Genomic DNA, 25121 nt, shown 5'->3' with positions numbered 1-25121 from the left:
ATTAACAATAAACAAATGGATGAATAATATGAGTATACTTACATTTAGACTCTTGTACTTCTCTGGCGAGTAACTTTCCGTCTGAACTGGAGCTATGGGAACGAATCCCGCGGAACGCTTCGATACATTTGCAGGGTCCACGAAGAGGAAGGGCAGTGAGTAGCTCCCACTCATGGATGGACTGACAATGACGGGAGTTCTCAGATCCAGAGCAGTGATCAACTTCTCCAGGAAAAGTCCCCTGTCTCCGACATCAACCTTCTCACTTTTCGTACTTTTACCTGTAGAAAATTTTAAATTAATCATTGACATGCAAAATATAATTAATCCGACATTTAAAAATCACTCAGAATTCAGTGATTAACTATTAAAGACCTATGCTCACAACCACATCAACTTGGTTATTAACTAGTGATACCTACAATTATAATCAGTGCATGGTTTAAAATAGGTAGAATTTCTTTATAAAATTTGACAGTCGGAGACATTGAACCACTCTGAGCTATAGCCTGCAGGCAGTATTACAGTCGGTGGTTTACAATCATCCAAACTCTGTGCTTAACTGTTGCAGCTGAGAAATGGGCATTATATGCACTACTGTAGATACATAATTAAAAGTGAGGAATCAACATTAATGGCATTTAATGCATATACATGTAATCACGAGAAGCTTTCCTCTGAGATTTAAAATCTCCCTATTATTTCTTTGAGAGTTGTGAGCTAAATGAAGTTCAATAATCACAGTAGTACATTCCTGCGACTGATAGAAAACAATGGAATCACACAGTCAAATAATTACCGACTAATCGTCGGAAAAATACGGTATGTAGAATAAGGAATCTTCAGTAAAGTATTGCAATCATTGTTGTTATACAACTATTCAGACTCATTTATTTCAAATTAAAATAAGTATGGTAACAATCCAACATCCTTGGTTCTTGTAAAACTTCTTTATGAAACCACTAACCTTCTGGTAAATCCACTGCGACTGGTTGGTACCCTAGAGCAGAAAAGATGGCCAGTGTGTTTGTTTTCTCCCAGTCTTCAGAAGAGAATGCTTGTCCATGAAGAAACAGAATATCCCTGCCCCCAAGCTTGGGTAAAATATCCCGGTAAACTATCTCAACATTCTACAAAGCACATCAAAGACTTTGACAAAGTACGTTTATGCACATGGTTAACATATATGATCACGTTCAATGTACAGGGCTGCATGCAACTACTGTGTTTTAGAATGATTACTGTGTTTCAGAATGACTAGAAATATTGTATGAAAATTAATACTTGCTAGTAAATGTACATTTATATCAAAACAAGGTGATAAGATTTAATCGAAGTAGCCTTACCTAAGTTGAATCTTACTAGGGTGACCCTAGTTATCTTTTTAGGGTATAGATCCATTTTTAAACCCACAAAAATCTCATACAAATTGAATGACTTTGTTTGGCCATATATGCAAGTACCGGTATTTAAGACTTTAATTTTCAATAAAGCATGTTCTGTTTGTTAGGAGGTGAGTTTTGTTTGATGGCACCCACATAATTACTTACCTGTCCATCTTTTATCTTCACCTTTATTTTGTGCGTTTCAACGTCTAGAGTTTTAGCCTTGTCTAGAACAGCCTGAGATATCTTGTTCATCTCGACATCTGAATTCTTCTTCATCAGGAATGTGCTGAAGTATTTGTAGTTGTTGAATATGATGATCCCGACCGTGATGGCCAGGATAAGCAGGACCACTGATTTGTTGACATGTATGCCGGAGGGACTCATTTACATATTATCTGGAGAAGATAAAGCTTAGCATGCAGTGTCACAAAATGCAGTTTTTAGGCACAATGACCCTCTTAAAAGGGAGATAACTCTCAGTGAAATTAATCGTAGGAATCTTCCACATTTTCTTGCCTTTCTTAAAGGACAGCAACTTGTATTGTATCATACAATGCAATACATTATGATACAAATAATATGATAAAATATAGCATCATATCATATTATACAACATTCTTTGATATGATGCATTATAAATATTGTTATATGATTGTGTGATACAATATTGTATCTTATCTCATACGTGTGGTTGTATATTACCCGTGTGATAAACCTTTGCTATATCAAACGGCTGATGCTTTATCATATACTTCCGGTCCGAACTATTTTTGACACATCCCCTCGCTTCAACGCTTCAGTGGCCTATTTTCGAAGATTTGCTATAGTACTTTCAACATAACTATATCTACTACAAAAATTGATATTAAATGGATTTTGTCAAAGATTTAAATTACAAATATGAAGGAAAACACATAACTGTATATGGCATGATATTGTATCATGCCATATAACTTAATATTGTATCATGATTTATGACATGTTATGATATCATATTGTATCATATGGTACAAGATTTTTATCTGAATTAGATACAATGTGAAACTATTCATATGGTGCAATATCATCATGGTCATAGGAATATTAGGAATTATATTTCTATATCACATCCATCAAGCAAGTTGAGTATGACCAGATTTTCTTTATAGAAATCATTCTATTTAATTGAAGTTAACTTTTTTTTGGTTTCAAATCCAAAGTTACATGAACCTTAAAAGTTGATCAGAGCAGTAATTTCTTAAAACATTTAAACCTGCTTTGAACTAAAATTTCACCTGCTCCAACATTGAGGTAATGAACCAAGATCAAGTTCTGTATCTGAAGCTTTCTCACTATAACACACCAATAGTTATATTACGGTAACTGTGCAAGTCTGATTGGGTACAGACAGGGTTTATTCCATTGTGCAATGAGCTCCATGATCCTAACACAATTTGAGTAATGCTTAAATCCTCAAGATAATCAAGATCACTCAATTCATATGTGAAGCTAGCTCTGTAATCATATATTGGAAGTAAAATCAACAATGCAAGTTTGAATAAGTTACCTACTATGATCATATTCCAAAAGACATACCTCCTCCAGCATCTGAAACCTATGGTCCAGATTCAGCATTCAAGCTTGTTAAAAGCATCAATATCACAAGATGCATCATCCACTTAAGATTTGTTATTAATACAAGAGACCAATTGGCCTTAACGGTCACCTGAGTAGCATATAACCCATACACAAACTTGTCGATGAGTCTCATATATGCATCTAAAATGTTAGGTTTCATAGTGGAGTAGAAAAATTATAAATTTGTAATGACGACCACCTCCCTGCCTGAAATCTGTCAAAAAGAACTGTGAAACCTAAAATTTTCGCGAAAAACTGAAAGATCTGGTCTACAAAATCATGAATTCAGTTTTCCTTTCAAGTGTGTCAAAACCCATACTCCAGGGGACATGAAAATTAAAATTTTAGTAGAGGACTTCCTGGTAAACATAATTATAAGTCAGTTTTTTATACAGTTGTGTGAGAATGGAGAAGAAAATTTTTAAACATTATATGCATTAACACTATATTGCCAAATTGCACCCCCCCCCCCTCATGTCCTGAACCCCTGACCCAGGGGCCATGAATTTTACAATTTAGGTAGAGGAGATAGTGGACATCATAACCATGGATTCAGTTTTTTGCCCACATGTGTGGGAGTAGAGAAGAAGATTTTTTAAGATTTAAAACATTTTTACTAAATGGCCATATTGGCCCCACCCTACAGCCTGAACCCCTAACAAAGGGGTCATGAATTTCATAATTTTGGTAGAGGGCTTCATGGACATCATAACCAGGCATTTAGTTTTTAACAAATATATATGTGAGTAGAGAAGAAGATTTTCTAAGATTTAATGCATTTTTACTATATGGCCATATTGGCCCCACCCTAGAGCCTGAACCCCTGACCCAGGGGTCATGAATTTCACAATTTAGGTAGAGGGCTTCATGGACATCATAACCAGGCATTTAGTTTTTAACAAATATATATGGGAGTAGAGAAGAAGATTTTCTAAGATTTAATACATTTTTACTATATGGCCATATTGGCCCCTCCCTAGAGCCAGAACCCCTGCCTCAGGGGCCTTAAATTTCACAATTTAGGTAGAGGACTTCATGGAAACCATAACTATGCAGCCAGTTTTTTCCTCACATGTGTGGGAGTAGAGAAGAAGATTTTTGAAAATTTGGCTTTTTTTGCATATTTGGCCCCACATGTGGCACCCCGGGGGTGGTAGAGCCATGCATTTCACAATTTCGATTCCTTTTACATGTACCATAGAGATGCCTCAAACCAAAAATGGTAACAATCAGCCTTGTACTTTTTAAGAAGTTATAAATGTAAAATTGTTAACGCAAGTAGCACGACGGACGAAAACGGATAGCAATAGGTCACCTGAGTAAACTCAGGTGACCTAAAAAGATAACGCGGATATGGCCATCAAAAGGCACCTGCTCCAAAAACCTTCAGCGCCTCCAACATTCGAACCCTATGGCTCAGATTAAGCATTCAAGCCTGTAAAGTGCATCAGTATCACAAGATGATTCATCCATCCATGTTGAGTAAAGATAGAACCAATAATAACTTGCATATGGTGCCATCAAAGGGCACCTGCTCAAAAACCTTAACCTCCCTCAGCATCTGAAACCTACATCGATTGTATTGATTGTGAGGGCCCAAAATAGGCTTATCATATTGTCACAGGTGTATCGTGATAAACAGTATGAGTTTATTTGCATCGACTTTCAAGAATAAATACCTGGTATACATATGATGATACATGTATTAAGAAATTGAAATCAAATTTGGGAATAATTTGTAGGTTTTGTTCTAATCAACTGGATTTTATTTCTCTACAGTTTGTTGATTGATTTTGTAAATAGCTGACATATTTTCTTTATGCCATCTTATTACTTATAAAGGTAAGCAACATCAGATATCAATGTATTTAATACCTGACAACTATATCGTGATACATAATGTATCACATTAACATATTGTGATACATATCATATCGTACGGTAGCTGGCAATACTCAAGCCTAATAGGATGCACAATCCTTGAAAGTTTGGTGAACATGTATAACCATGCAGTAATTAATAACTTATATATGGCCATCAAAGGGCAACTGCTACAAACACTTTAACCTGCTATAAAAACCTCAACCTCCTCCAGCATCTGTGAATTAAAATATAAAGCTCTGATTTAGCATCCAAGTCTGGTAAGTTCATCGGTATGCCCAGATGTACCATCCATGCAAGTTTTATGAAGACAAGACCAGTTATAAGTTATACTGAGGACTCTTACCAGGTCCGGACGCCGAAACTGATACCTGCATGCTCACAGAGTAAATTAGCATAAGCTCCCCTTGACTTCATCTCATTAAGCTTAAAAGGTATAATGCAATCAATCTAGTGGTGTTATTTATAAAAAAATAATCTCTGCTGTGAACAGATGAAGCTAATGAAAAAGCCATTATACATATGCTACAAATCTATTAAATCTAATCACAGGGGCTCGTCACGAAGTTTTTTCAACCTTTTATATCTAGCACCTCTATACAATAAAATACACTGACTAAAATACAAAGACACTGATCGAAGAAAGTGTCACTGGAGAGTAACCTGGAAGAAAATGCGTGAAAACTTCTAAAATTGTTGCCGATGTTTAAGTTTTGCAGGTATTCCTAAAAACTATGGTCCTTTCCTTTAATGATACCTAGAATGCAAGGTTTAACGTCCGAGAAGAATTAATACGAGGCGACCGAAATCGGGAGGTAGCGATTTTTTCGAGTTTTGATTCCTCCCTTGTGCATTTTATTGTATAGAGGTGCTAGATATAAAAGGTTGAAAAAACTTCGTGACGAGCCCCTGTGATCTAATGGACGTGAACTGTACAGTAATTTATAACAATAACAAAATAATCACTATCTAAATAAAGAGATGAAGCTCAATTAAAAGATAAGTCCGACATAGTAAAGGTAAATGTACAAAATATAGCAAGAATATGTGCTCTTATTATCCTTGAATCTCTACTTTCACATTCATTTAATTTGAAAAAGTTAATCTCTTATCTTTAAATTTGAAGTTATTATTTGTACTCTGGATGCAAAAGAAACAACACTAAATCACTAAATGCAGTGTCAACTTCCTGTCATATCATACATGTATGACATAGGTAAAAATACAACTAACCTGTGATTTAAACAAACGTGCGTATATACGTGTAATCTTTTTTTTACAAAGTACTTTTAAAGTCCGATGCGTTCCGACAGACGTTCGGATATTTTCTAATCTGTACATCAAAGAACCGAGCGGCATATGATATGACGAAGATGGTGATAGTTTGATATTTTAAGAAGTCTGAAGTGCACGAAAAAATGGAAACAGCGTCTGAAGGTACATTGTAATTTTGTATTGATACACGTGACATCGGCTTACTATTTGTTTGCGAAATATTGACAGCCAGAATTTCCTCGATAAGTTGCTAAAATCTTTTAAAATTGATATAGATTTTGCAATTTTTTTAACAAGCTCAGATCAAAGGGGAAAACGACACACAAACAGACACATCACAAACAGAAATAACAAAAACAGCAGAGCAGACTCGGGACAGCACAGAAAGCTCAACAACTCAGTACAAAGTCCCCACCAAAGAGATATATGAGCCTCAAGATCTAAAAAAGTGGGAGGAATCAGAGGTATACTACTGAGATACGACAATTAAAACAGGACTGATACATATATTGCTCAGACATTTCTTTGTGAAGAATTTGAATCGCTGAACAATTGAAATACAAATGAAGGATGATTGATGAAGACTATTAAACTTTTGATATGTGTATATATTAATTGGAATTTGGCATGCGACCAGTTCTCGTCGAGTACCATTTCTTGCCAGTACATTGTGACGTCATTTTATCAACACATAAAATCGTATACGAAAAATGATGTCACAATGTACTGGGCCAGGGTTGGGGTCAATTACTTTGAAATGTACATGGTATTATACATATCTGCACGTTGTGTCTTTAATGCCTACAAATTTAATTGGAGTCCAACCAACTCGTATACAGGTCAACTCGTATACAAAGATTTCCGTATAAACAACCAAAAATCAAACTGTATACAAAAATTCCTGGTGTGTTTAACCGAAAGTCAACTTGTATACAAAAATTTCATATGCCTATATGATTTATGTCAAATATTAAATATGATAATAAATATAACAAATGCTGCATGCCAGTCATGAGTCAAATATTCTTACATCTGTTATTCTTACAACAGATGATGTATTTAAGAAAATATTATATAATATGTTACAGCAAAAGATGACTTTCATTGTCTAGAACGGTAATGACTCAAAAATACCTTGTATACTAGCTGACTTTTGGTTTTTTATGCGGAAATGTTTGTATACGAGTTGACCTGTATGCGAGTTGGTCTGTGTACGACTTGACTGTAAATCATTTAATTCCATGCAGCAGTTGAAAAGAAGTGATGTTATTAATTACTTTCAAATACACCAATAATTTTGTCAATTACTTGCAATTACAATAACATTAATTTTTTCAAATGTAATTAATTACTTTGACAAATGTAATTAAATACATTTCAATTACTTTTAATATCTTAATGATTTATACATGTACATGTAGAAACAGCACTGAGACACAAAACTTATTTATGGTAATGTCTTTAAAGGTTTGAGTTCATTTTAATCATTATTTATAGATTTTGTTTTAAAATAATATATAAACATTACTTGGGTACTAAATTCAGTGTCACTGGGTTCATGTTTGGTTCTGAACAAGATTTTTCATACTAAACTTTTAGTCCATACTACATTTGTTCTTGGATATGAGAGGGCTTCAGGCCTGAACAAATAAGACCTTTTTCTTTCTAGTGTATCATGTTGTATAAACACATCAAACATAATGAGACACTTAATAAGTATATAAACACAAGCCCATTTAAAACAGGTATGCAACCCAAACATAATTATTAAATTTCTGTCTGTCATTTTCCTGTTAACCTTATATATCTGTACATGCATATAATTGTTTACATTTATTTGTACTGATAAAAGCTAAATTAAAAGTTAATGAAAAACTGAACTGAATATGACACTTTTTTAAACTTTTAACTTGAAAAAAGTAATTGAAATGCAATTGAAAAGTAATTGAAAATACATGATATTTTGGGGAATGTATTTTTATTTAAAAATACATTCAATTACTTGTAATTGAAGGAATACTCAATTACAAATTCTTTTCAAATACTTTGAAAAATGTAATTAATTACACTCAATTACAAAATACTTCTTTCAATTACCCCATCCCTGGTACTGGCGAGAAATATGGTACTCGGCGAGAACTGGTCGCACGCCAGTATATAGTTGCAAATGTACTTGTTTGCCTAGATACTACTAGGGTTGATCCAAAAGTAATGTACACAATGCACAATAGACCCCTTCACAGTGTAAATCGTGATGCCTTCTGCTCTTTTGCAGGGCAAAATGACTAATTTTGGTGAAAAATATGACGTAACATGGATATCATTTAATTATTTATGTACTATAATCTGTCCCAAGATATTTATGCCACATCATCCAATTTTATTCTTTAAATCTCCATCAGTCTCAGTGAATATTATATTAATTGTTGACATATACATGCAGGCTTACAGAGACTTGGTAGGATTCATCACAGCCATCAACGATGCTGTCAAAGGGAAGAAAATATCAGACTCTTATCCTGTCTCACAGGTAAAATTATTATATACAGCCTATATATTGTTGCCAATTACTTGTATGCTATTAATATGATGCCGTTTATACAAAGTATACATGCAACCTTTAAAACAAAAGCCAGATAATTTAATGGACGATGTAATCCATATCCATTTACTACCGTCTAGGTCTTGACCTTTCAATTAGTGCCAAATTTTACAACATTTACTAATTACCGGTACAACCAATTATTACATGTACCTTGAGTGAGAATTTCCAACATGTATATTTTATGTTTTATAATTGCAGACTATAGAAAATTTGGTAGCTATGTTGGATAAAATGTCAAATTGGATCGACGAAATTCCTCCAATAGATCAGCCCCAGAGATTTGGAAACAAAGCTTTTCGGGATTATTTTAAAAGAGTGAAAGAGGTACTAACTCGACATGTACCAGCTGGTACTTCTGATTTCAAACTGCAGATGCTGCATAATTTAATATTCTATAGAGATCCTATTCATTTACATCGTACAAGTATATGTATGTGTTTTGATAAAACTTTCTGGCAACAAATTTGGTCTTGGGTTCAATAATGCGTGGGACCTTTTAATCTTAGACCAAGAAAAATATGTATTTAGATGCTTGCATATACATGTATTTGTATATATACTAAAAATAGAATCGCTTTATATTTGAAATTCTTTACAGACTCTTTAAATGGGAACCAAGTAATTGAATCATTAAGTTGTGTACCTGTGCATTTACAATCATGTGTGTGTGTTTAACAATTGGCAAACATTTTTACTACTGTGTAACAGATAGTTCGTGAATATGTGAACTTTTCTAGTAGGAGCGCATTGTCAGAAACCCATAGTCATATTCTTACAGACTTAGGCCAACTCACTGAATTTTTCTAGATTCTGTGATAATTATTCATGCCAATATTCAATAACTTGCTCCTTCACACTTTTTTGAAGGAAATCATGTAAAAAAATTTTTACCAGTAAATGCAAATGCGTGCATCTTTAAAGAATTGACGTATGTTTTCATGATATTGTCAATGATATAATATTAGAGAGGTTGAGATTTCGTACGGGTACGTGTATGTGAACTAGGGATATCACCTAAATTATTCGCGTATTACGTCATCAGTTTTTGTGACGACATGGTTTCTACACCTTCTCTAAACTTGTAGAGTGTTGTCTACACGTAAGTACAAACATGTAGCTTTTTACAACAAATTAAATCTTATTGATGAGTGAATGTATTCTTGTGATAAATTATATAGATTTTTAAACTTCATTTACATGAAAATTGATAAGCAATTTACCATTTATTTGGAATTGACTAAATAAATTCATGTCACAAAACTGCGTCGATTTACGTACACGTTTATATCCTACAAGTTAAGAAATCTCAACTGATAAATTACAAATCCTGTACGTGTACGTGTAGTTTTAATACATGTATGCGTACCTGTACACGTTTGAAATCTCAACCTCTCTATCAATTATTCTATAATTGTTATACATGTACCTTCAAAGAGGAGTTCAGTTCTCTAATCGCATGACTTTGTACCGGTATTTCGAGTGATAATGCAGCAATTATTATTTAAATCATTACATGTATGTACATGCAGTTTAGGTAAATTTTTTATGACAGAATGCAGAAGCTCTGGTTAGAGAAGTTGTTGGAGACAAGTTTGAGGCCTGTATTCCAGAAATCTCCACGTATCTAGTCGAGTCTATAGGAAACGACACAAGAATAGACTATGGCTCAGGTAAGAAATAGACCATAAAGACGGAATAGGAAATGTTTGTTATGTTTCACAGGGTTGTCAGAATTTCCATTCAGGTATTCATTCTGTACATGAACTTGATTAGAATTTATGAAACATGTACTGATATTTCCTTTTAAATGCTCTTGACAACACTTACAACGAGTATGATGAAGTGGCATATCACCTTATGATTTCATGTACACTGCATGTACTTGTGTGAAAATCTTTCTTGATTGTAACAATGAATAGTTCTCTTAATGTTTCTGATGATTTTAAAACCAAAAAGTAATTACCGGTATGTATACATATGACTATACCAATCTGTAAAAGCGAAGGTTAATTAAAATATCCTTAGTTAAATCAGGGAAATATCCTTTGAAGTATTGCAATGATCCTTATTGTGTACATATTTACAATTGAACTCTGGCATATCCATTGTATTCAAGATATCAGTGTTCGAGATATCGAAGTTCAACTGTATTACAATTGCAATGGATTTGTTGAAGTGTTTTGAAGTCCCAACCACTTACTGGTACTCTATAAGACTTAGTTAGCATTGATACCTCATTATAAATAATCCTCTCATCAAGTTTTTTTTTGTTCTCATAATGTACATGTATTTGACTGTATTTAAGTTTACATGCTGGTTTTTCAGGCCACGAGTTAGCATTTGCTGCCTTTCTATGCTGCTTGTTTAAAGTGGAAGCTCTGACAGAGCAGGATGCCCCTGCTGCAGCACTGAAGGTCTTTGAAAGGTGAGAGCAAGGTAGCATTGTAGTGAATTCATTAAATAAATCAAATTAATTTAAAATCAATATACTCTCCCAAGTTCAACATTTTTATACACTTTCATCATAAAGGTTTTCTTCACCATCAAAGTTCCAGCATGGAGTACGAATCAAGGGATCATATTAATATTCATATTTTGTTGGGAGGACATTTCTATGATATGATAACTTAAGGAACGCTGACCGTTTGACAAGGGAGATTACTCTCACTTGGAGAATTTAAGGTGTAGCCCTTTATAAAATAATTAAATTATTAGAGGTTTCTGTCATAGCATAAGTTTTCATCACAGGGTTTGCTGAAAATTTGTGCCTTTGTTTTTACATCCCAAATTGTTCCGACACTCCGTCACTCGTTCTTATGTTGGTAAAATACATGACGAGATAGAAAACCATTTAACATTTAACATTTCAGTTCAAGTAAAGCAGGGTCTGGGAAGGGGCCGCGCCACCCGCCATATGCGTATACTGCCAAGTAATGGCGCAATGCACATATGGTGCGCTGCGCCAAGCGGCACGCCACACAATCATATCGCATTATGAAAAAGCATATTATCTCTGTTCAGTGACAAACATCCAAACACATTTTTGTTTTGGATTTAATTACATAAATTTTATTGTCAAAGATGCATGTGATGACTGTATTGTTGTAATCTGATAGTATTTCCAGTTATGTATGACAGTTAATTTAAGAAATGGCCCACCATATTTTTTTTTCTCGGCCCCATAAATTTCAAAATGGCCCCATCATTTTATTAAGCTTGGGGCCATTGGCCCAACCAGTCATTTGTCCTTCCCAGGCACTGAGTAAAGTCAGATCTATCACATGCATATTTGTGTTTGCAGGTACCTGCATTTTGTCAGGAAGTTACAGACTGTGTACAGAATGGAGCCGGCCGGCAGCCATGGAGTCTGGAGCCTGGATGACTTCCAGTTCCTCCCCTTTATGTGGGGCAGCTCTCAACTTATAGGTACGTGCAGTTTATCTTGCGAAAATTTGTTTACATAGTTTTGTACTCATTGTACCTTTTTAAATTGTGATATTTTAACTAGTTATTGATTGAAAGATACATGTACTGTACATGTATATGATTTTTGGCCTATTCTCTTTTAAAACATCTAATTTCTAGTAAATAGTAATACACGTATATAGCCTATAATAGCAGAAAATCCATAAAAGTTTTCTCCGGATGTGACATAAGTTTCTCTCTTTGCAGGTCATAAAAGGATACTTCCAAAGTCTTTTGTAAATCCTGACATTTACGAACACTTTGCGAAAGACTACATGTTTCTAGGATGTATAAAATATATCAACCAGGTAGGATACTTGAAAAATTTAGAGGCATTGCATATTCATATTGGAAATATCTTAAAAATTGGTATTTATTGGATATTGATCCTGGACAATAATCCTGATAATAGGTCAAAACTGGCCCTTTTGCTGAGCACTCAAATCAACTGTGGAACATCAGTGGTGTACCACACTGGGAGAAGGTGAATTCAGGCTTCATCAAGATGTATAAAGCAGAGGTAAACTTTGGAATATTTTATTTTGAAAATAAATCTCTTATGACTAAAATATACCAGTACATTTAGTTTTCTGCCTTCATCAAAGCAAATGCAACTTCGAGTACATATACACAAGCAACTTTAAAATCATATATGTTTCTTTAAATATTTTCACTTGCCTATGGATTGCCATATATACAACTGCTTCCAAATGGCACTTTGTTTAATGTTCAAACTGACAGTAAAAGTTACATGTAAAAATTAGTAAAAAAAAATTTATAGATGCCTGGTATTTTGAGGTCAAATAATAATGTAAATATGTATACCGGTAGTCAATAGGTTACCATGAGATCACCCAAAATATTTAGTACAAGTAATCAGACTTATTAATTTTGTTTGGCAGGTGCTTGGTAAATGTCCAGTAGTTCAGCATTTCCTGTTCGGCAGCTTATTGTCCATCCAGCCAGCCACTGGTACGTGATGGACATGTAAGGACTGAATTTCTACTGGATATATAACTATGTGTGTATTTATAGTGCTTGTAAAACAGACAGCAGTTTTTAATCTGTAGTTGGACTCAATCAAATGACAACAATGATATGCCCAGACGAACAAGAATGTTCCCTTAATTCTATCTAAAAATTATGATTCTAATTTGATTTGCACAAATGCAATAGTGGTCAAGCATATGAGGCATTACAAATGTCATGACGTTGTGACATCATGTGCAATATCCTCTGTTTAATATGTTATGTATTTAATTGAACATGAGTTTGAAGTCTTACAAATTCAATATATGGAAGTGATTCAAGATGTAATTGTATGAATACACATGACAATGTTTTTGATATTGAAAAATTTGTACTTAATATAATGTATGCTTATAAATAAATATATTGCTCATAATTGGTCTTCTAGTTTTGTTGTAAAAATCGACATCAAGCAAATTCAATATTAAGGTAAGGTTTGCGGCTTGCATTTTTTAGAGGTTGTACCAAAGTTACATACCATTTTGTTCACTATACTAAAGTCTTTTTTCTCATGAAATTCAAATGAATTTTGCCCGTCCCGTTTTATAACTACAAAAGGTCAAAGTTCATGATTTCCAATTTTCATTTTGACAAAATGTAAACAATTTCGTAAAAATATGTACATTTTATATGTGACTATTATGGGGGTTATTTATGCTTAAAATGTTCGAAAATAATATCACTATTAATATCATGATTCACTTTTATTAATGATAAACTATCTAAACATAGGTAATCATAGATTACTAAGCTCACCGAGACGGAGCATCACCCTTATGAAACATCACCTTCATAAGACCACCTTTATCATTTTATATGAAAATCATACTTAATGATCTTGGATATTCATGGATTCTGTTTTGACAAAATATCGTATATCATCTGATAAATTTTTTTATGATAATCATATGTTCATATGTTAATCAATTCAATGATATAAAATTAAATATTGCATCATGTCATATTTATAATATATATCATATAATACAATAAAATACCGTAATAAACAATAATGAGATATGATATTGTAACGTATGATATGACATTGTATTGTGTTATACCTAATTGTATTTGATCACATAATACAATATCATAAAATATAATACAATATAGTATTATATTACAATATCATATTACATAATACATCATAACATTGAAACATGATATTATATTGTATAATATAGTATGATATTGTATTGAGTGACACTGAAACATATTTGATACATTATATGATATTATATCATATAATACAATATAATTTGATTCCAACATTGTATCTTATCAAATGATACAATATTATGTGATAAAGTAAAATATTATAAAATACATTATTATATTATACATATAGTATCATATGACACAATAATATATATTACAATATCATATAATACAATTTCATGTGATATGATAATATATTATATAAACCAATATCATATCATACAATATCATATGATACAATATTATATAATATTACAATATCATATAATACAATTTCATGTGATGTAATTCTATATTACTGAAACCAATATCATATTATACAATATTGTATGATACAATATTATAGAATATACAATATTGTATCATAGGATACAATATAATATTTTGCAATATCTTATGTAATTGTACCATGTGATAAAATAATATATTAAAAATACAATATAATATTACACAATATTGTATCATAATATACAATACTATACATAACAATATCATGATACAATATCATATCATAAAATATCAAAAAAATTGATACAATATCATATCATATCGTATAACTTTTTATAATATAACATATGATATCATATTATATCATATCAAACAATATTGTTTCATATCATACAATATCATAGGAATCATGTTATATTATTTATCAACAAACACATTTATCTATCAAGCTGGTTTGAGTGAGGTAGGAGATTTCTTTAGCATCCTTGATAATGGAGATCAGGCTCTGCATCTGAAGCAACCTCTGCGTTTAATTTATAATAAAGTTAAATCAACTATGCAAGTTTTCATCTATAAAACATGTGACCTGTTCCAAAAAACTAAACCTCATCCAGCATCCGAAACCTATGGCTGAGATTCAGCATTCAAGCCCATCAGGTGCATTGGTATCATAAGACGCATCATCCATGCAAGTTTGGTGAAGTTTGGACCAGTAATAACTAAGATATCATCATCAGAGGGCACCTGTTTCAAAAACTTTATTTAACCAGCTTTTAAAACCTTAACCTCCTCCAGCATCCGAAACCTATTGCTCAGATTTAGCATTCAAGCTTGTCAGGTGCATCAGTATCATAAGACGCACCATCCATACAAGTTTGGTGAAGTTAGGACCAGTAGTAACTAAGATATAATCATCAGAGGGCAACTGCAACAAAAACTTTAACCAGCTCTAAAAACCTTAACCTCTTCCAGCATCCGAAACCTATTGCTCATATTCAGCATTCAAGCTTGTCAGGTGCATTAATATCATAAGACGCATCATTCATACAAGTTTGGTGAAGTTAGGACCAGTAGTAACTTAGATATTGCTATCAATGGGCACCTGCAACAAAAACTTTAACCTGCTCCAAAAACCTTAACCTCCTCCAGCATCCGCAACCTATAGCTCAGATTCAGCACTCAAACCTGTCTGGTGCATCAGTATCATAAGACACACCACCCATGCAAGTTTGGTGAAGTACGGACCAGCAGTAACTAAGTTATTGCTATCAAAGGGCACCTGCAACAAAAACTTTAACCTGGTCCAACAACCTTAACCTCCTCCAGCATCTGAAATTTAGGACCCAGATTCAGCATCCAAGTCTTTCAAGTCCATAAGTAGGTCCAGATGCATCATCCATGCAAGTTTGGTGAAGACAGGACAAGTAATAGCTTAGATACAGGACCTGCAACAAAAACTTTAACCAGGTCCGGACGCCGACGCCGACGCCGACGCCACCGCCGACGCCGACGCCGAGGGTATAGCATAAGCTCTCCTTGACTTCGTCTCGGTGAGCTAAAAATAGAATAAAATGCAACAAAAGTCTTAATTTTGGACTACTATTATGTAAACGAAAACATCTTATTTGAAACCTTTCCAAGTCCACCGATTTCAGGAAAAGCGTATCTTAGAATATGTGTAATCTGATGTTTCTAAAACACTATTCAAAACAATATGATGCGGATTTCGTTTTCGTGGAAATTAATAAAATGCTTGTGTCCTCTTATTTTTTCATTGAAACTAAAAAAACCTGCGAAATAAAAAAAACTGAAATCAATTATGACTTCATATAAATTTTGACGTCATAACTGATATAAAGGGTAGTTGGTGTTACGTCACAATGAAAATGTGTGAGTCATCTCCCTGTAACCGCAAACCTTACCTTAAATGAAATTTGAACTTTCAACTTGAAAGTGGGATATTTGTATATTTCTAATATTCTTTTATGGATTTTATAGGCTCCATTACAACTGAGCTAGATGTAATTTCAAATTGAATCTGAATCAAACTGTCTTGTAAGATATGATACTCTTTGGAATATTTATCAAAATGGACAAAGTTTTGAAGATGATAATATTTACAGGTACCGTATGTATAATGTAACCACCACAAATAATAAAACAATACATAGTCATTCAATATTTCTTTATTAAATAGAATTGTTAGAAAAACTGCATTGTTAATTAAGCTTTAATTTCTTTACTCCTCTTCATTGCTAGATCTGTGATTTTATCAGTATAGATCTTTACCTTGGCATTTATCTAAAAAATAAAATAAATGTTTTATGTTTATGATTAGAATTTCATAATTAGCATTCTTTTAAACATGGATAAAATTATATAGGTGAATCTTTATTAATCTTCAAAGTGTTTTGTAAAATGCCAATTAATGTATATTATGTAAATAATAAATATATTAAATTCTTCGTTTAAAAAAATTAAAAAGCTTTAATAGTTTACAAAACTGTTTGCTAAACATTTACCGCATAAGTATGAAGCAATATAAGGCCAATTCATTCTATTTGTTGTTTTTCAAAACTGACTGACCCAAAGTTATTAAAGATTTAAAGTAAAAGAATTTTTTTTAAAATTAGAAATAAATTGATTCAAGTGAACATATAAGAATTTAGCATAAGCATAATATTATTCATTTGAACAATCCGATTTTTATATAAAAGAATAAAAAGAGAAAAATCTTATCTTCTAAAAAACCATTTACTTAGAAAAGCTGTAACTTTAGTGGAAGCAACTTCAGATAATGTAGATTCAAATTCGTTAAAGTCAAAATCTTGAGGCGTAGGGTGGGCCACATTCAAATGGGATCCAATTGTACAAAAGAAAATATTTTAATTATTCACAAAAACTGAAATGGTATTATATATGCTTTTACTTATATGCAAGCATTTTTACATATTACTGATTCTTTGAAATTGTTTAGACTTGGGCCTCACAAGGGGTTCAGAGTTTGATGTAGGTTTATATCCCATATATAAATAATTGTTCATGATCTTTTTTTTTAGAACTGCAATGCTCAACATGTGATATGACTATAAAGTCATCCTGTTAGAAAAGGGACTTGATTATAAGCATAAGAATAACTGGGGTGGGGAATGGATTTTTATATATACAGGATCTACATGTATTATACCACATTGTCCAGATATTTTCAATAATGACTCCATTAAGCTGATTTTATCATGCCTATTGTTGCTCAGGTGAGCAATGTGGCCCATGGGCCTCTTTTTGATTTTTTTTTTTGGTTACCTACTGAACCAATTTTGGGGGAAGAGTCTTGAAAAACAACTTATAAAAAAAACAGCCTAATAAAATAGGGATATATAATTAGCATGTTGTTCAGTTTAGTTTCAAAATATATCGGTTCTTACCTTATTGGTATATTCAAAAATTGCATCCTCTGATTCTTCTTCTTTGTTAGAGTTCAGAACTTTTACATACTTGGAACGTATATGCCGTATGACCTCTTTAGAATTCTCCGCTATCTTTTTCACCCGTTCTACCATTTCATTTCTATATTCTGTAGTGATTCTGAAAGACAAAGAATAAAAAAAATTCCCATGTAAAAAAAAAGTGTACAGTAAAACTTGTTTAATACAAACATCCATACAGTGAAATAAAAGATAATCATAAAGCAAAGATTTGTGGGGTCCCTGGCAAATTTTGAACAAATCATTGTAAAGTTTAATGGTTATGAAAAGTAAGGAATTTACATCTCTTACAAGGAATTGTTTTATCGTTTTAAAATTAAATGAAAAAAGGTATTTTTCTTATGTCTAAATTAGCATAAATGGTAGTCATGAGTAAGAAAACATGTACCGGTACATTTATACAGCAAATTTGCTTTACTTATAATAACACATTTATCTAACATACAGAAATTACAAATTATAGTACAGCAAAGTTAGTCCACTGGTCCTTGAGACTAAGCTATATATAACCAATATATGTACCGTCATTCTTAATTTCATTCTTTATATGAATTGATCTAACATTACTGTACATTATCATAATATACAAAAATGTAAGCATCATATTTTAAAATAATTAATATCTGTCAGAATTACAAATTACAATTTTTTGCTCTTAAAATTAAATAAACAAATAAATCAAAACTTTTCTCTTTAAAAATGAAAATGGCTTACTTTGGTATAGGTATTGTTAGCATAGTTCCATTGATTTGGGGATTTAAATTCAATTCTTTTCTCATTGCATCATCCACATCTTTAATGTACTGCAAAAACAGATTGCAATATCATATATCCATTTTTTTTCGTGTGTCACAAAATTTGCAAAAATGGAAAAAAACTGGAACATTTTTAATTTGCGGAAGTCATTTTTGGGGATTTAAAAAGTTTCTTATAGAAGAAATTATATCCTGTATCATTCAGGATATAATTTCTGCATATGAAATTATTTGCAATTTAAAAATAGATAGTGAAAAAAAGCAATTAGATCATCCCCAAAAATACTGTATATACGGTATGACGTTACACACGTACATGTTACACAAAATAACTAACACAAATGTATATAATGAAATATGTAAGTTTTCCACATGGTATATTGCATGAAACAGTCAGTCTATTGAAGTTATGGACCAAGATCTTATAATTTCATCCAATATGATTAATATACTGCTTCTAATAATTCTCTTCTCTTGAATGAGAAACATAGGAAAAAGGATTACACGGTATACACACATGAAGTACACAATTGAAAATTCAGATTTTCTTTAAAGCAAGGGCACACTGTTTCAAAGTCCAATACCTGTGGGGAGGCAGACATGTTTATAATGACCACCGGTCCCTGGATCGCTATCTGAGATAACTGGTTTAAAGGGAATTTTCCATCTGGTGTCTCGATGTTTAAATCTTCATATACAGCTACAATAAAAATTCAAAGAATATTACCCTGAAAAAAAAAAACCACTTGGCTGGACAATTCTCTAGATTATCAAACAAAAAGTCTGGAGTAATTAAAAGACATATATGTCAATTGATGTCAATTGATACATCTCTTTGCTTCTGGTGAGAGTCTCGCATGCATGTAAGTTACCTTACCTGTTGACGGCCTTAAGGTAACATTCTTCGTCAACTCTATCTGCATGTGTTTTATCGCATCTTCCATTTCCTGTTTCAGTAATTCCATATCCACCAGTTCTTCCACTTGTTTCTCATCCTCATCAGAATCCTCATCCTCTTCATCAACCTCCCTCCCCTTTTTCGACTGTGGCCTTTTATTACTGACTTTTCTTTTCACTTTCTTCATGCCTGCAAAATACCACACTATTTTTTGTTATTTGTTCAAATATTGAAATGATAATTTTCTGTAGGTAATGTAAAACATAGATTAAGAAAAAGTAAATAGCTACTGACATTGTGTAGTGAGTGAGAATGGCTTGTTATCCACCCAGCAGCCTCCTCCATTCTGTAACCCGGGGCCAGCTCCAGGAACTCGACATAATGAATTCACTGCAACAACCATTCTTTTACTGGCATACTGTGATTTCACAGTCCCAGTGGGTACAATTCTACATAATCTAGCAAAACGGGACATGTCTTTTGCAAATAACCTACGAGAAAAAAATATCATTTCAAGATGTAAATGAAACAAACAAGAGGGATTGAATCATACACACATAAATAACATGTAAAGAAGTATACATTATCTCTTGTATGAGGTGAAAAATTTTTTCAGCCCTAGTTCGAATATTGACCAAGATTTGGTATAATGACATGACATACATGTACTGGAAAACACATGAGGTGTACAGTACTGTTCAATTTATCTTAATTACTTCTAAAATATTGTTTTTTGATACCCCCTCATTGATAATTGTCAAGCTGATTGTATGTATTGTATTCTTATATAATTCTATTAATTCTATTTCAAATGATTTAATCAAGCATTGGTTTAATTTTCATTACATGTAATATGACCTTAATAGCAAATTGTATGCTGTAACTAGAACCATTTTAACAGGACTTTGGGTTGTTGTGTCAAACAGCATTGTGATGTAGGCCTGTCTATTTCATTGCTGGCCACTCAGCCATTGCTTTTTGAAATCACCAAGATTTGTCTGGCTTTTGAACTAAGACTACGCAATGTATATTTCGCTTGAAACCGCTTCACTTGTATATTGTTTTGACGGAAGGAATAGATGGCTACACCCTACTGAAAGTCCAATTAGGTCTTGTTAAAATGGTTCTAAGATACTAACTGTCTGATATGCAGTGTTTGCCCATACAGTGATCTATAATACCGGTACACAAGAAGCAGTAACTGTACTATGCTCTTGAATGTGTAAATTCTGTATTGTGCAAAACTTGTGCATACTTGATCAACCTTTTTAACACAGGAAACGCCCATGAAATTGTACGACAAATATTGCAGACACCCACTGTAACATCATTCCAGTGTAAGCCTTGTTTACATTTATTTTGACAAAAAAAGAATAAGTAGGTAAAAAAACAGCTTTGATTTTTTTTAAATGCTTAAAATTTGTGACTTTCCATTTGTTAATAAGCTTAGTCAAAGTCTGCTATGCTTAATGAATTACCACTGATTCCAGAAATAGCATTAGGAAATCTGGGATAAATAAGTAATAAAAATTTCTTAGATTTCACGAAGAATGGACATAGGTTTAACACAAACTTTACTGGCACTTTGGTCTGTTATTCCTCAAAATTTGCTAATAACACATAGGTATACATTACACAAGAGGCCCATGGGCCACATCGCTCACCTGAGCAACAATAGGTATGATAAAATCAGCTTAACAGAGTCATAATTCAAACTATTTGGACAATGTAGTATAATACATGTAGATCCTGTATAAATTAAAGTCCATTTTTTTTTACCCTGGATATTCTTAAGTTCATAATCAAGTCCCTTTTCTAAAAGGATGATTTCATCTTTTGAACATTGCAGCAAATTCTCAAAAAGATTCTAAACATTTGTTTATATATGGGATATAAGCCTACAACAAACTCTTAACCCCTTGTGAGGCCCAAGAATCATCCAGGGGCCAAAGTCTAAACAATTTGAAAGAATCAGCAATATGATAAAACCATATATCATATCATTTCATTTTTTGAATAATTAAAATACTTTCCTTTGTAAAATTGGAATCCCAAAGTAGCCCCACCCTACTCCTCAAGATTTTAATTTGAAAGAATTTAAATCTTCATTATCTGAGGTTGCTTTCAGTAAAGTTAAAGCTTTTCTAGGAAAGTGTTTTTTAGAAAAAGATATTTTAAATTTTTTTCTATTTTTACATTCCTATGTAAATTTTTGTCCCCCCCCCCAATGTTGTGACCCCCTCCCCCCCCCCCCCCCCCCCAATGTTTTGAACAAACTTGAATCTACCCTACCTGAGGATGATTTCACACAAGTTTCATCTTTCCTGTCAGATTAGTTTCTGAGAAGAAGACTTTAAAAGATTTACACAATATATTTCTATGTACGGTAAAAGTTCGACCCCCCCATTGCAACTCCACCCTATCCCTGGGGTCATGATTTTCACAAATTTGTATCTACACTACATAAGGATGCTTCCATACAAGTTTCAGCTTTCCTTGCTGATTAGTTTCTGTGAAGAAGACTTTAAAAGATTTACACAATATATTTCTATGTAAAAGTTTGACCCCTCCCCCCCCCCCCCCCATTGTAACTCCACCCTATCCTGGAGGTCATGATTTTTACAAGTTTGTATCTACACTACAATAACATAAGGGTGCTTCCACACATGTTTCAGCTTCCCTGGCTGATTATTTCTGAGGAGAAGATTTTTAAATTTTTACTCTATATGTTCCAGTGTAAAACTTTGACCCCCCCCCCCCTTTGTGGCCCAACCTTACCTCCAGGGACAATGATTTAAACAAACTTGAATCTACAACCTCTAAGGATGCTTTGACACAAGTTTTAGCTTTTCTGGCTAAATGGTTTATGAGAAGAAAATTTTAAAAGATTAACACTGTAGATTCCTATGTAAAAGTACAACCCCCCCCCCCTTGTGGCCCCACCCTACCCCTGGGGGTCATGATTTTCACAACTTTGAATTTACACTACATGAGAAAGATTCCACACAAGTTTCAGCCTTCCTTGTTGATTGGTTTCTGAGAATATTTTTAAAGATTTACACTATATAGTCTATGTAAAACTTTGACTGCCCATTGTGGCCCCACCTTACCCTCGGGGACAATGATTTGAATAAATTTGAATCTACACTATCTGAGGATGCTTCCATTTAAGTTTTAGCTTTTTGGGCTAAATGGTTTCTGAGAAGAAGATTTTTGAAAAATATCAACAAATTTTCAATAATTCATAATTATCTACCCTTGAAAGAGAGTGTGGCCCTTCATTTTAACAAACTTGAATCCCCTTCACCCAATGATGCTTTGTGCCAAGTTTGGTTGAAATTGGCCCAGTGGTTCAGGAGAAGAAGTCGAAAATGTAAAAAGTTTACAGACAGACAGACAGACGGACGGACGGACGGACGGACAAAAAGTTATCAGAAAAGCTCACTTGAGCTTTCAGCTCATGTGAGCTAAAAAAAAAAACCTATGTAACAGAATTCCAAATTGGAGGAATAATGATGGACCAGACTAGGATTGAACCTGGGCCCCCTGAATCTCTAGTGAGGTGCTCTACCAACTGGCTATATGGCGTCAGTAAACAAACCACTCTGATTGTCACATTCCCCCCTTCCCCCCTTTAAATAATCTTCAACCCATCAATGTCATCAAGATCACCCCAAGATCTTCCCCAGTGGCAGGATATAACCTATCAGTGCCAAGGGTTGGCATGGCACAAAATGTACCAGAAATGGGATTGGAGAAATAATGATGGACCGACCAGGATTGGAACCTGGGCTCCCTGAATCTCTAGTCAGGAGTTCTATACCAACTAAACTATCTGGCACTGGTGTCATATAATATTTTGATACTGCGAAATACTGAACCCCAGTTCAATATATAATACGTTATTATGAACTCAGGTTCAATATATCGCTGCAAAATATTGAATCCACCTATAAAATATTGAACCGGGGTTCCCCCCTCCAGTTTTCATTGCTATTAGAGAGGTGGTTCAAAATATTATGGCTGCGAAATATTTGGAACCCCTCTGATGATCAAGGCCATAATATTTTGAACCCCCTCTTCAATGGGATATTGAAAAAGGTAGGGGGTTCAATATATCATGGCCATAATATTTTGAACTCCCTCTCCAATGGGAATTTGAAATAGGACGGAGGTTCAAAATGTCGTGGCCATAATATTTTGAACCTCCTCTCCAATAGGAATGAAAAATGAAACTATAGAGGGGATTTATATGTCGCGGCCATAATATATATATAATACATATACATAAATATATAATATATCGTAAGATTCAAAATAAATGGTATTCAAACCATCTGATTGACACATTCCTTCCCCCTTTAATGTTCTTCCCATGTGGCAAGAGTGATTAACCTGTCAGTTCCAGGGGCTGGCATGGCACCAAATGTAATGGGAATAGAGAAATAACACTGGACCATGCAGACAGGGATTCGAACCTGGGCCCCCTGAATCTCTAGTCAGCTGCTCTACCAACTAAGCTATCTGGCGTCAGAATAGTCAAACCACTCTGATTGTCACATTCCCCTCCCCCCTTTTAAATAATCTTCATCCTGTCAAGATCACCCCACGACCTTCCCCTATGGCAGGAGTTAACCTGCCACTTCCAGGGCTTAACTGGCACGGCATGATGGATCAGACAAGGAATGGGAATACCAGTGCCAGATGGCTCAGTTGGTAGGGCAACTGACTGAATCAAGCTCTGGTTCATCATCATTTCTCCTATCCTATTCATCTATTCAAATTTTAGATATCAAAATGGAATAGTCATACCAATTTCAAATTTAGTTTTAAATGAAATTTACGTAGATGTAAAGCTGATTGCCTAGCTATTTAATTAGCTTTAAGAAGGCAGTAAAAGGGCACATGACTTTCAAAACCTGCACACAGATTTTATAATCTTCACATCTCTTATTGATCAGATGATTCAAATAATGGCCATGCATTCTTCAAAGACATATAAAATAGCAATATGAAAATTGTTAAACAGATTCCACTTAATTAGTACCTAAGTTCGTAGTCAAAATATTCCGAAGATCATAACATAATGAACATGCGACTTTGAAAGCAAAACTTGGTCAATGTTTGTAATGTTTTATTAAATCATCCCTTTAATGGCTATCCTTAAAACTCCTTACTGATTAAGATGACAGTACTGGGTAAAAGTGGAATTCTTAATGAAAAAACGTTGTAATTTTATATACTTTATTGTAATAATATTTGTATACTACTGCTAAA

At 33.4% G+C, this 25121-nt stretch overlaps 3 protein-coding genes across 4 annotated transcripts in view; 1 reads left to right on the top strand and 2 right to left on the bottom strand.

Moving 5' to 3' along the window:
• Window positions 1-6256, bottom strand: part of LOC105332456 (putative protein-lysine deacylase ABHD14B) — a 52640-nt gene extending 46384 nt beyond the window's left edge. For both annotated transcript variants that reach the window (XM_066076411.1, XM_011435072.4), the window contains exons 1-4: window positions 6120-6256; window positions 1551-1783; window positions 968-1130; window positions 43-281 (exon numbers count right to left, since the gene is read on the bottom strand). In XM_066076411.1, coding sequence (XP_065932483.1) covers window positions 43-281; window positions 968-1130; window positions 1551-1772 — 624 coding nt within the window. In that variant the 5' untranslated portion in view covers window positions 1773-1783; window positions 6120-6256. The remainder of the gene's footprint in view (window positions 1-42; window positions 282-967; window positions 1131-1550; window positions 1784-6119) is intronic.
• LOC105332447 (serine/threonine-protein phosphatase 2A activator) lies at window positions 6184-13640 on the top strand. The gene is made up of 10 exons (XM_011435059.4): window positions 6184-6323; window positions 6459-6625; window positions 8605-8691; window positions 8965-9090; window positions 10319-10436; window positions 11092-11191; window positions 12068-12192; window positions 12439-12539; window positions 12644-12751; window positions 13134-13640. Exons 1-10 carry the CDS (start codon window positions 6305-6307, stop codon window positions 13209-13211), a joined length of 1029 nt encoding a protein of 342 aa, XP_011433361.3. The 5' UTR covers window positions 6184-6304; the 3' UTR covers window positions 13212-13640.
• Window positions 13641-16876: 3236 nt separating this feature from the next.
• Window positions 16877-25010, bottom strand: LOC105332435 (ribosome-recycling factor). The gene is made up of 7 exons (XM_020068931.3): window positions 24892-25010; window positions 20139-20335; window positions 19824-20033; window positions 19531-19646; window positions 18906-18994; window positions 18132-18291; window positions 16877-17007 (listed from the first exon to the last, which is right to left on the bottom strand). Exons 2-7 carry the CDS (start codon window positions 20317-20319, stop codon window positions 16930-16932), a joined length of 834 nt encoding a protein of 277 aa, XP_019924490.3. The 5' UTR covers window positions 20320-20335; window positions 24892-25010; the 3' UTR covers window positions 16877-16929.
• Between the last annotated feature and the right edge of the window lie 111 nt (window positions 25011-25121).

Source organism: Magallana gigas, chromosome 2 (genome assembly GCF_963853765.1).
Source record: "Magallana gigas chromosome 2, xbMagGiga1.1, whole genome shotgun sequence".
NCBI lineage: Eukaryota > Metazoa > Mollusca > Bivalvia > Ostreida > Ostreidae > Magallana > Magallana gigas.
This window is presented reverse-complemented; position numbering and strand designations above follow the sequence as displayed.

What these genes read in the sequence shown, in the direction of transcription:
- LOC105332447 (XM_011435059.4), top strand. An exon ending in ATTTTAAAAGAGTGAAAGAG is followed by an intron (nt 9,091 to 10,318) that starts GTACTAACTCGA and finishes TTTTTATGACAG; the next exon opens with AATGCAGAAGCTCTGGTTAG. An exon ending in GGGCAGCTCTCAACTTATAG is followed by an intron (nt 12,193 to 12,438) that starts GTACGTGCAGTT and finishes CTCTCTTTGCAG; the next exon opens with GTCATAAAAGGATACTTCCA.
- LOC105332435 (XM_020068931.3), bottom strand. Translation starts at nt 20,319, where the DNA reads ATGTCCCGTTTTGCTAGATTATGTAGAATTGTACCCACTGGGACTGTG. An exon ending in ATTCTCACTCACTACACAAT is followed by an intron (nt 20,034 to 20,138) that starts GTCAGTAGCTAT and finishes GGTATTTTGCAG; the next exon opens with GCATGAAGAAAGTGAAAAGA. An exon ending in TACCTTAAGGCCGTCAACAG is followed by an intron (nt 19,647 to 19,823) that starts GTAAGGTAACTT and finishes TTTTTATTGTAG; the next exon opens with CTGTATATGAAGATTTAAAC.